Source organism: Pagrus major, chromosome 9 (genome assembly GCF_040436345.1).
Source record: "Pagrus major chromosome 9, Pma_NU_1.0".
NCBI classification, from domain to species: domain Eukaryota; kingdom Metazoa; phylum Chordata; class Actinopteri; order Spariformes; family Sparidae; genus Pagrus; species Pagrus major.
Genome location: NC_133223.1, coordinates 16,083,857 through 16,095,903, shown reverse-complemented (window position 1 = coordinate 16,095,903; position 12,047 = coordinate 16,083,857). Strand labels below are relative to the sequence as shown.

General features: G+C 39.9%; 2 protein-coding genes across 2 annotated transcripts; both read left to right on the top strand.

Moving 5' to 3' along the window:
• The first annotated feature begins 77 nt into the window (after positions 1-77).
• Positions 78-6,484, top strand: LOC141002358 (toll-like receptor 8). Its single transcript, XM_073473662.1, has 2 exons — positions 78-274; positions 2,994-6,484. Exons 1-2 carry the CDS (start codon positions 272-274, stop codon positions 6,078-6,080), a joined length of 3,090 nt encoding a protein of 1,029 aa, XP_073329763.1. The 5' UTR covers positions 78-271; the 3' UTR covers positions 6,081-6,484.
• Positions 6,485-9,622: 3,138 nt separating this feature from the next.
• Positions 9,623-10,992, top strand: tmsb4x (thymosin beta 4 X-linked). The gene is made up of 3 exons (XM_073473664.1): positions 9,623-9,714; positions 10,351-10,463; positions 10,562-10,992. The coding sequence occupies exons 2-3, from the start codon at positions 10,364-10,366 to the stop codon at positions 10,585-10,587; spliced, it is 126 nt and encodes a 41-aa protein (XP_073329765.1). The 5' UTR covers positions 9,623-9,714; positions 10,351-10,363; the 3' UTR covers positions 10,588-10,992.
• Positions 10,993-12,047: the final 1,055 nt, after the last annotated feature.

The window sequence follows — 12,047 nt, the reverse complement described above, 5'->3', positions numbered from 1 at the left end:
CTGCCAACATGTTAGGAAATGGGGAAGTGATACAGATGCACTTCCTCAATTCACACGCTACATCTGTCCCAGATCTACGGTAGTCAGTCTGTTACTGCTATGATTGATTTGTTGTGTGTTGTATACTAAAGATAAAGAACACAGAGATGAAGTAGGACATTTTCATTTGTGTTGACTTGATGACACACAAGATGGGCATAGTTTTGGCAATGAGTTTCAAGTGCCAAAGAGTCATTTAAGGATCATAAGGAATCAATACAACACATGCACGATGGTGAGTTTTACTGATACAAGTTTCTCTGTATGCTTTTAAGATGTGCTCTATGTATAGATACACCAAATGATCAAACTGTTTAGTCATTAGATTTCCTCAAAATCATGTGTTATGGATTTACTTTTGACCTGCATGTGCTTTTTAACTGGATGTTTGTGTAATATAATCTTTCATGATTTTGTGCTTCTGTGTAAAGAAATTCACCGCACAAGATAAAACATTGACCAACTGTGTATAAATTTACTACTGATTCTTTTTTTGATAATCAAGTGTTCTACAGTAAATACAGTTCATTAAAGTTAACTCACAACTAAAGCTTGTTTTGTCAGTATCACCTTCCTTTTTTAGAGAGTGCCTGTCAACCACCAAGCATTAGTCTGCCGGTGGACTCACAAAGTCATGTCGTGCAGCCAAACTTTGTCAAACCCAAAGAACATTGTTTTAAATTCTAGTTTCCAAAGGTAGTGTGTTTCAGGCTGAAATGTTGTGTCAAATTCGATATTTCCTGTAAAATATTACTTTGGTAAAAGTGAAAGTCACCCATACGTATAGCACTTGAGTAAAAGCCTTTAAGTTCAGATATTAAAAGTATCAAAAGTCATTTTCTAGGGATAAATGTGCGTGATTATCAAAAGTGTATGTGTAAAAGTATATTATAAATATATTTACATGTATGTATATAGTGTATACTATAGGTAGACCGATCACCCACCCGGCCAATTATCGGATCTCATATTTAGCAGTTTTCTGATTATTGGAATCATTTTTAAAAACATCTGTGTCCAGATAAAATAAATAAATTTTAAACTGCACGGCTTTGGCCCTGATGCAGCATGTAATCTGCAAAATAACTAGTAACTACAGTTCTCAAATATATGTAGTGAGTAAAAAGTATTCTTGCCTCCAAAAACGTAGCAGAGAGGAAAAATAGAGTAGCAGAAAATGTAAAGGTCATACAGCTTTAAAAAAGGTGAACTATGTAGTTAATGGGAAGAAATTTTAATCTTCATTGACTGATTTATTATGCCTAAACAAACTAAATAAACAATTAAATATTACTCCATTAACATTGTAAATATATCAATTCTGAGTTTAAATTTCTTCTCCAAAACTACATTGTGCCCCCTTAATGGCAAGCAGGAACAAGTTGGTAGCGATTACTGAATATATAATTCTAACAAAATGCAGAGAGCACTTATTCTAGTTGAGTTATATTTAACTTACAAACTACTGCCACCTGCTGGGAACAAGTGGTATCATTCTGAAAAGAAACACAAATAGAGTGTTTCTATTTGTGACTATGTAAGATTAATAATTGTAATATAAAGATGGTGAAACAAAGTAAACTTTGTTTTAGTGCCGCAGCTTTGAGACCCCTCAGTACATCCACGGCACTCTGCCACAAAGAATACTTATCATTTTCTGACTTATCCGACCTGGATAAGTCAGAAATCAACCCGATGACAGGCATTAAGATTAAATATAATAACTTTATAGAAATAGCCCATCTTCTCACTGACGGTCTCTTTTGCTTATGTAGGTCATAGAGACATCTGTATTAAACGTGTTTAAAAAGTGTTTCATAACCAGTTACATGTTCCTTGCAGCATGTTTAAAAGTATAGGTTCACAAACTGTCAAGACTGCCTTAAAGCAATAGTGAGGTCACTGTACATGTTTGATCATTGAAGCAGGTTTTGCATCCCTCCCGTCGATACTCTTCAGACTGTAACTTTGGAAGATATCCATTTGATTTGTCTACTCATACAAACTCAGCTCATACCACTAAATCAATTAATGCGAGTAAACCTTCTAGCAATAGGCAAATGACTCCTTTCTCCTTGCCAGAGATCCGGTTTGTCGACACGCATGCCCTGGAAAACCAGGTAACAGTAAAAAGCAGAAGATCATATACCTAATCAGACTACATCCAGAACACAATACAACTTGTTTTTAAATTGTCTTAATCAATAAGATTCTGATAACACCAATAAACACCAGTGATTACTGTTATGTTTTAAGGTTATACTAGAAGAGGACCCAAGTGCAGACACACAGGCGCACACACAGGAGGCAGTATTGGGGGAAACAAAGGGCGAGCTTGTAATAACCAAAGCTGAATACAAAAAAATGAGGAAATACAGAAAAACTAAAATGAGACATGTAGACAGAAACAAAGTAACAACTAAAGGCTAAAACAAAGTGCAAACAAAAGCAAAGTACAAATCAAAAGAGAAACCAGAAACCAAAACTACACACACACCAAAACGAGAGACACGAGGAGTCACTGGAGGAAACACTGGGGAAGAAGCTGGTGGAGAACATAGGGTGACGTCACAGGGAAACATGGATGAGCACAGAGGAAGACAAGACGGACACAGGCTAACACGGAGAAAGTCGGGAACGGGAAATCACGGAGGGACACCGAAGTAACACGGACCAAGACGGAGGGAAATGAAAACAATCTGACGAAGACATGAGGGAGCACAAACACTAAATATAGACACACTAAAGACGGGACGAGGAACAGGTGGAGTGAGGAGGGACAAAGGACAGCAGACAACAATTTAATGACTCATATGGGCACCTAACTTTACTTAAGTTGAAAATTGTGAAACTATACTATATTTAAAATAACGCAAATGCATGATATAATTCATGATGACATACTGTTTAAGTTAAAGTAACTTCATTTGACTCATTTTATTGTTTATCTACAGACCGTCACATGTTGGATACGCCTGCTGTTCTTCTGTCTCTGTTGCCATCACGAGATCCAGCCTGCTGCATGTAAACTTTCGTGGATGTCGCCAAAGTTCCCTTGTGATGTCCCAGCCAGCAACACCTCTGAGGTCATCTTTGACTGTAGGGGGCGTCATCTGCATGAAATACCCGAGGGGATAACTAGTAACGCAACTCAGCTCGACTTATCGGAAAATTTTGTCAAGAATATTTCGGCTGATTCGTTTTCCAAACTGCTGAATCTGACTCAACTCAATCTCAACTGGGCAAACAAGAAAGAAGAAGTGAACATTGATGCGAATGCTTTCAAAAATCTGACAAAACTAAGTGTACTGAGCCTGAGTGGCACTTGTCAGACACATATTCCCAGAAATCTCCCCCCCAGCGTGAAAACCCTTGAGCTAAACATTAACAAGATTGTGTCATTGAATAAGACGAGTCTTGCCGGTTTAACGAATGTGACACAGTTATGGTTATCAAAAAACTGCTACAGCTGGCATCCTTGTGGGCAGTCTTTTACGATTGAGGACGACAGCTTTGAGAATTTGACCATACTGCAGGTTCTGGACTTGTCCTTTAACAACTTAACTAAAGTTCCCAAAGGATTACCCCAATCGTTACTCAAGTTAAAGTTGGGTCCGAACCAAATACAGAGCATATCTGAAGATGATTTCCGCGGGTTATATTATTTAGAAAATCTAAAAATACAAGGGAATTGTCCAAGATGTCAAAATGCTCCATACCCCTGCGTTCCCTGCAAAAACAGTTCTCTTGGCATCCACCCTAATGCATTTGACGATTTGACACAGCTTAAGCTGCTGAATCTTGGAGGAAACTCACTGACCAACCTGAATCCGTCCTGGTTTAAGAGGCTGAACAAACTTAAACAATTGTTCGTGTCATTTAACTTCTTGCTAAAACCAATGACTGAGGAGGCAACGTTTCTAAGACACATTCCCAAGCTAGAAAGACTTGATTTCTCGTTCAACTTCGATCTTAAGTACTATCCTCAGACTATAAATCTTTCAACAGAGTTTTCAAATCTTAAGTTGCTTCGAACTTTGCATTTGGAGGGCTTGGTCTTCCAAAATATTGGACCAGGGACACTCAAACCTTTGTACCAGCTCAAAAATCTGTCTGCATTGAACTTAGGGACTAACTTCATTATTTACTCCGATTCCACCATATTCAGCAATTTCCCCCACCTGAAAATGATATACCTCGCAGAAAACAGGCTGTACCCCATTCCAGTGAAAAACCCCCCACATCCAAATAAGGGATACAATCAGAGGCCGGACTTTTCGATTTCACCGCTTGTGAAGCCCCATGCGAGAGATTTCGATATTGAGTTAACACACAGCCTTATCAAGCAAGAGTGCTTTGACTCTGGACGAGTAGTAGTTCTCAGCTCAAATAATCTGTTTTTCATTTCTCCAGAGCAATTCGAGGGCTACGGAGATATCGCATGTCTCAACCTCTCGAGAAACGGATTATCAGCAGCACTTAATGGAACAGAGTTCAAAGGGCTGGTTAATTTGACATATCTGGACCTGTCATTCAATAAGATTGATCTGGCCTACGACTACGCCTTCAGTGAACTACAAAAACTAGAAGTGCTAGACCTCAGCCACAACGAACACTACTTTAAAGTGTTCGGGATAACGCATAATTTGAACTTTACAAAATATCTGCCAGCCTTAAGAGTGCTGAATATGAGTTTTAACAGCATTAACACATTAACAACAAAACAGATGCACAGCAAATCATTAACAGAACTTCAGTTCACACGTAACTATCTTGGAACTCTTTGGAAAGAAAAAGATGGCACATATAAGAGGCTGTTTACCAATCTTACTAATTTGACAATCTTAGATATATCCTACAACAAAATTGCGAAGATTCCAGATGATGTTTATGGATATTTGCCACAGAAACTCATCAGACTGCACATAAATCACAACAAACTGAATGATTTTGTGTGGGACAATCTGCAGTTTTTCCATCAGCTTGAAGTTTTAGACCTGAGCTACAATGTTTTAACTAATGTGACAGGTATAAACTCAAACAGCACCTACAATTTGACTGTCCTCGACTTGAGTCATAATCACATTTTCCACTTGGACAATGGATTTCTAAACGGTGTGAAAAGCCTTAAGATTCTTAAACTCGGCTACAACAAACTGACGACCATCAATGAATCAACCTTCCAGCCGAGACCTGAGAGTCAGATTGATACTTTGTACTTGCAGAAAAATCCCTTCCAGTGTACCTGCGATTCATTAGATTTCATTCTGTGGATTGAAAACAGTGGCATAAAAATCCCTAGACTGATCACTGAGGTGACATGTGAGACACCAGCAAACCAGAGGGATAAACCTCTGATAAAGTTTGACATTAACCAGTGTGTAAATGACAGTCTGGCATTCTTGATCTACCTTCTCACAAGCGCCTTCATTATCGTTTTCATGTTTGTGGCAACGATTGCTCATTTGTTTTACTGGGATGCTTCCTACGTCCTGCACTATGTGAAAGCTAAGCTGAAGGGATACAGCTCCTTGAACTCATCACATGGTGTTTATGATGTCTTTGTGACTTACGACACCTCAGACCCTCATGTCTCTGAGTGGGTGATGAGGGATCTGCGAGTGAAACTGGAAGAAGAAGGAGAGAAGCATCTTCCTCTGTGTCTGGAGGAGAGGGATTGGCCCCCAGGAGTCCCGCTGGTGGATAACCTCAGTCAGAGCATCCAATACAGTCGCAAGACTCTTTTTGTCTTGACAGAGGGCTACGTTAAGACCGGTGTTTTCAAGCTGGCGATGTATCTGGCCCACCAAAGACTGTTGGATGAGAATATGGATGTGATCGTGGTGCTGATGCTGGAGCCTGTGCTGCAGCACTCTCACTTCCTACGTCTGAGGAGGAGGCTGTGCGGGGAAAGTGTGGTGGAGTGGCCGAGAACAGCTGCCGCAGAGCCCTGGTTTTGGCAAAACCTGAGGAATGTGGTCAGAGTAGACAATCAGGTGATGTACAACAAGACTTACTCAAAGTACTTCACCAGCCGCTGAAACAAGACCAACAGACTGGGATTAATTTATAACTTTATTATCTATAAGAATTGTTTTGTCCACTGGCCAAATGTCTAGTGAATGTTCAAAATGTACCAGCCGCTCAGTAGATTACTGTTGCCTTTTTGGCTGGTGAGTGAGGCAAGTCTACCAGCCAATTGCATATTTTGTTTAAATTTGAGCCCTGCTTAACATCCGGAACCTTGCTCTGAAACTATTGTTCTATATCAACACTGATGTGGTCCATCAAGACTTTTATCACTCTTAAAAAGAACATAAAAAACGACATTACTTCATAATTATTTGCTGATAATTAAACATGTGAATTACTGAATTTGATTGTGTTTTGTGTGCAAGTATTAATGTATGAATAAATCAATCCATTTTCAATCTGTGTCATTTTGTAGGTAAAATAAACAAACTGACCTTAAAGAACAACACAATTTCATACTGTTTTACTTTGTTTATATGTGGCGGACCCTGCCACCTTTCAAGCTTCAAACAGTGTTCTGGGGACCTTATTTTCCTCTGAGAACAGCTTGTTTATTCAGTGATGGAAAAAATAAATATTTCTGAGTTTGTATTATTACCTCGATTTTATCGTAATAATTAAAGTTCAGAGTTTGAATTTCTTCTCCAAAACTACAAACTGCCCCTTTAAGTTTGTAAAAAGAGAATTTAAAGAATCTAAAGAAACCTTACACAACCTCCACGATTATATAAATTCTGAATCCACCCTGAACATTTATCTGATGTATACTCCTACCTTTTTATAAATTCAATCTCTACTGACAATAGCAATCACATTAGCCTATGTCACTGTAATAGAGCATGTTGTACAGTGGTGTGATACCAACCATCTCATTATAAATCTCAGGAAAACTGAAGAGATGGTTCTGGACCCTTGATCAGTGAGGGGTCATAGCTCTGTGGTCATACATGAAGAAGAATCAGTCAGGCGTGCTCCTTTATGAACCTTGTCCTCCACTTGGATAACAGCTTGCTGACAGCGTGTGCTTCGTTCATCAGAGATTGGGTTTTTTACGCATTCTTGTGGTGTATGTGGACCAGAGGATCATGTTTTTATTCTACCAGGCTGTTCTAGAGAGCAAGTATGGGATGTCAGCATGGATGGCAATATTACCATATAGTTGAAAAACAAGCTCGCTCATCTGGTACAGACTGCCATGAAGGCTATGGGGAAAAAAATCAGTCCCTTCAGTCAACATATGAGCAGTCTGTTTTCAGGCAAGCACAGAAGATACCGTCTGACCCACCACATAATTCTCCATGGAGAGTATTAGCTCTTGCCTTCTGGCATAAGATATAGAACAAAATTTAACTGCTATGAAAACTCATATGTGTCTACCTCAATTAAGATTTGACATAATGCTGCTTTAGACCGCAGGGACTGTGCAATAACTTGTGGTGTTCTTATCATTACTGGTTGTGTAATATGTTTAATATGTGCAATAGAGGGGTGTCTGCAACAACTGGTATTGGCAATAACTGTGATCGAGTTGACAATAGACATACTATATTATCATGTCAATAATCCAGCGTCTCTTAAATCTTTTCTGTTTCTTTCTGTTCTCACTTCGTAATAATAGATGTCGGTGATGAGCCTTAACACTGGTTGCCAACCGCCTTACAACAGGATAAGAAGAAAAAGCTGCAGTAACAGTTAACTGTTAGCTAACTAGTGTGTGTGACATGGATCTGCTGTGTGGCTGCTACTCATTGATTTACTACTGCTGTGCAAAATCATGTGGAAACGACAGACATTTATGGTCACATAGACGCTCTCTTCAGCTACAGGACTGTACATGCGCACAGTATTTGAGTCCAAGACAAATTTCCCTATGGGGACGATACAGCATGCCACGTTGTATTGTATAGTATACAAACAAATAAGTCAATTTCCTTCTTACTGTCTCCATTATCCGCACTGTCTGTGGGCCTTTTTTCCAACAGTCCCAGTAAAAAAAACGTTAAAGTAAAAGCTCCTTCACCTTGCTTGCTTTTCATTCTGGGAACCCTGCGTAAACCTGTCCATGATGACCTGAGGGGTCTGGATGCTTGCATCACACAAGTAGATCAGAGATGTATATTGAGGCCTAAGACCATTTAGTGCTTTATAGACAAGTAATGATAAGATTCTGAAATCTAACCCTTCACACACAGGAAGCCAGTGCAATGGGTAAAGAACATGTGTGATGTGCTCCACTTTCTTGGTGTTGTGGACACCAAACAGTAGCCCACGTTTTTCCAAAAAGGCAGGAGATTCAGAGTCAGATCCAGCATTGACATTTCTATAAATGAGTGCATGCATTATGGTGCATTATGTATAAATTAATACATAAATGAATCAATGCAGAAATAAATGTGTTTTTTCATTCATTTCTGCATTTATTTATACATTTTTTTATTTACGTATAAATCACATTTCATATTGATAGATCTCGATCGTCATACCCTGGGCTCCGATGGATCATTGCTCTCTTCTGTTTTACTATCTCCTTATATCTGTACTTCTATAAAATTAGTTTTCTTTTTTATGGTCTGCCCTCTTCAGGTCACAATGATGGAGTGGAGGCACCGCTTGGCGATGCCTCGGCCTGCTCACTTGTCCTCCTGGATCCACACTCTTCACATATATTTTATATGATTTACTTGTATCAGATAGTCTGTCAGTGCAATTTGTAAACTGTGATTTTGTTGTTCTGTTCTGTACATGCGACATCTTTTGCATGTCTGTCCGTCCTGGGGGAGGGATCCCTCCTCTGTGGCTCCTCCTGAGGTTTCTTCCATTTTTTTTTACCCCTGTTAAAAAGGTTTTTTTTTCTATATCGCTATAAGTTTTTCCTCACTCAAATCGAGGGTCTAAGGACAGAGGATGTCGCTTGTTGCACAGATTGTTAAGCTCACTGAGGTAATGTGATTGTGATTTTGGGTTATATAAATACAACTGATTTGATGTGTGTATACATTTATTTCATTATGCATTTATACATTTATGTATTTAATCATTCATTTTTGCATTTATTCATACTTATGTCACTTTTATAAACCTACAGGTCCTCATCTTCACTTTCTTGTTTTCCCCAGTACATTACTTCCCTGTTATTACTTTGTTTGGCCGCACGGTGTCGCCCTGATACAGTTTTAATAGTGTGTGTAAATGGACTCAGTGAACTCAGTGCCTTACTCCTAAATCTCTTTGTAGCCTACATTTAGATCATTTTGTGTCATAAACAAACACTTTGAACCGACGTGACTGCAACAACACTAAAGACAGGAGAAAATGGATAAATCAAATGTATCGCTTATCTAATCTGACGCAGGTGGTCGCAGCTGATTAAACTCAGATAGTTTTCCTGAGATAAAAGCTCAGACTCAGACTCGCAGGCTTACTGTACAATATGGCGAAGGTATATTTCACATTTGGCGCTTATCACTCAATGTTTGTAGCAGAAAAGCGAGTTTTCCGAGACGGTGGGCGTGACGTCAGGGGACTATTTGCATACTGCGCAGTATTTAAGGTGTGATTGACACCAGACTCATCACTGCGATCCTGCGCCGACGCGACGTGTACCCTGTTGTCTCTCTCTCTCTCTCTGTGACTGAAACCCCGGTGAGTGCCTTTTTATGTTTATTTATATATATATTCTAGTGTGTTTCGAGGCTGCTTTTTATTTTAGCCCTGCTGTGTGAATTTCTAAATCGTGGTTTTTGACTTTATTACCTCTGAAGTCATCGTCTCGCTATGTCCTTCCTGTCCTCGACATCAAACGGTCTCAGCTGCGCAGGATGCGTTCAAAACTGCCCAAATAAATCAGAAAATGCCGAAAGTGTGACGCGTTTAAACAAAGACGTGCTGCAGAATGACTGAAGGGTGTAACATTGTTGCTTTGTAGTCTGTGAAACTTAAAAGTTAATTGGGCTACATGCTGTGTCTGTTATTTAGCTTAAATAAAACTTAATATTACATGTGCTCTCACTTTTTCTTAAGTCGAGGTTTGTCCATAGGGGGGTTGGTATTGAGGCAGTACGCACATCTAGATTGCTTTAAAAAGGGCGGTGGTCCGTGAACTGCACACTCCCACTAACTGACACAAAGCTGTTCTCTAGTCGGGCGCAGATGCACCGTTTATTTTGCCTTAATGTCTTCATCCTAACTCATGTTAGCCAATCAAGCTGTTAATTGCGACCTCCACGTGATCAGTGTAAACCAAATTGCTTAATTTATTTATTTATTTATTTTTTTAAGAGCCTCCGCAGACATGGGTGACAAGCCTGACATCTCAGAAGTCGAATCCTTCGACAAGTCCAAGCTGAAGAAGACAGAGACTGAGGAGAAAAACACACTGCCAACCAAAGAAAGTATGTGTTGCACCTAATGACCTTAACCCAGAACATTTGAGTTGGTACGATCACAACCTTTGGAACTAACCATGCAAACTTTACTTCCTCCTTTGCAGTCATCGAACAGGAGAAGTCGGCATAATGCAGATCGGCACTCCTATGCTCTGTACATTCCACAAGACCTGCCTTTTTTTTTTTTCCCCCCCACCCCCCTTTCTTTCCAACCTGTATCTCAAGCTGACTAATTGACAAAACGGTGGCTGTTCGACCCTCGCCACTGACTCTTTTGTCAAGATGTCCCTCTGTACAGTAAGGAAGTGTGGCGCGACGTCAGCATGGGTTTCTGGTCATCTGTTGCTTTGGCTGCATCGCCAGGGTGGTGGTGAAGAGCAGTCGTGCCATGAAACAACTACGGGACCTACACTTTGTGATTTGTAGCCCTGCTCCAGCCACTTGTGAATGCTAAAAACAAGCAGTGTTTAAGGGTTTTTGTAAAATCTGGAATGCACCAGTTTGTTAAATATGCAAAATAAAAAATGTAAATTGACTTTAATGTGTCCTTGTGGTTGATATATTGTCAGTTATGTGTGCTCCCCCTAGAAGGGTTATTGGAACTACTTTTGAGCAGCAAATTCTGCTTTTAATATGAAGCGGCTGTGACAGCATGGGAACATTTCGTAGGCGACGCAGCAGTCTTTGGTGCTGGCACAGTAAAGTAACAACTGACCTAGAAAGTGCTGACAATCCTCACTGCTAAAGCTTGAGCAGCTTGATCCCACAGACAAGCTGGAGCATAAATTTCTAAATCTTGTCCATTTGGATTGCACACTTCAGGATTTTTAAGTTAACAGCAACATTGGAGTTTTACAAAGGGGAACATGAACCCTTACAGATCAGAAACTGACTTGCAGTTTTAGCTGTGTCTGCACGGGTAGCTATTGTCTTTCAATAGACTTCTCCACCCACACAGGTGTTACTTCCTGGAATGACTATCTGAGGGGGGAAAAAAGTTAAGCTGTTTCTAAACATCAACTCTGACTCCAGAGCAAACTATCATTTGCACCATGCTGTGACAAAAATGCTTAAAACTGGACTGGCCTCAAAGTCCTGTTGAATCCTGTTTAGTGCACTTCCTTGTAGTTGCACCAGGTCCATGCTCAGCTAACCCTTAGCGGAAGCATCACTGAACTTTGCCTCCAGCTGTAGTTACAGCAGTCTCCCACTGTCAAACTGCAAAGAGGCAATTGAGAATCTCTCCTGCCTGGTGAAACAAGACAACTCCTCGAATAGATCTCAGTTGTTGATTAGAGTTTAGTGGTGTGTACCCATTTTCATTCAGAAATGCTCTGCTGGTAGAACAGCATAAATGTAATGCTAGGAAAAATGAATGGTGAGAACGAACCGTGTCTGCTGTCAACTGGGTGTCCTCGGATGCCTTTTACTGTAATATGGTGATAGGTACATACTGAACAGCCTGTACCTGGTTGAGCTGAGGTCGTATGTTCTCATACACAAACAGGAACAGAAAAAGCACAGCAAGAGCCTGTTGCTGTGGTGCTGAAAAGTTTTTTTAAAGGAGCACTATTTAGTTTTGTAGAATAA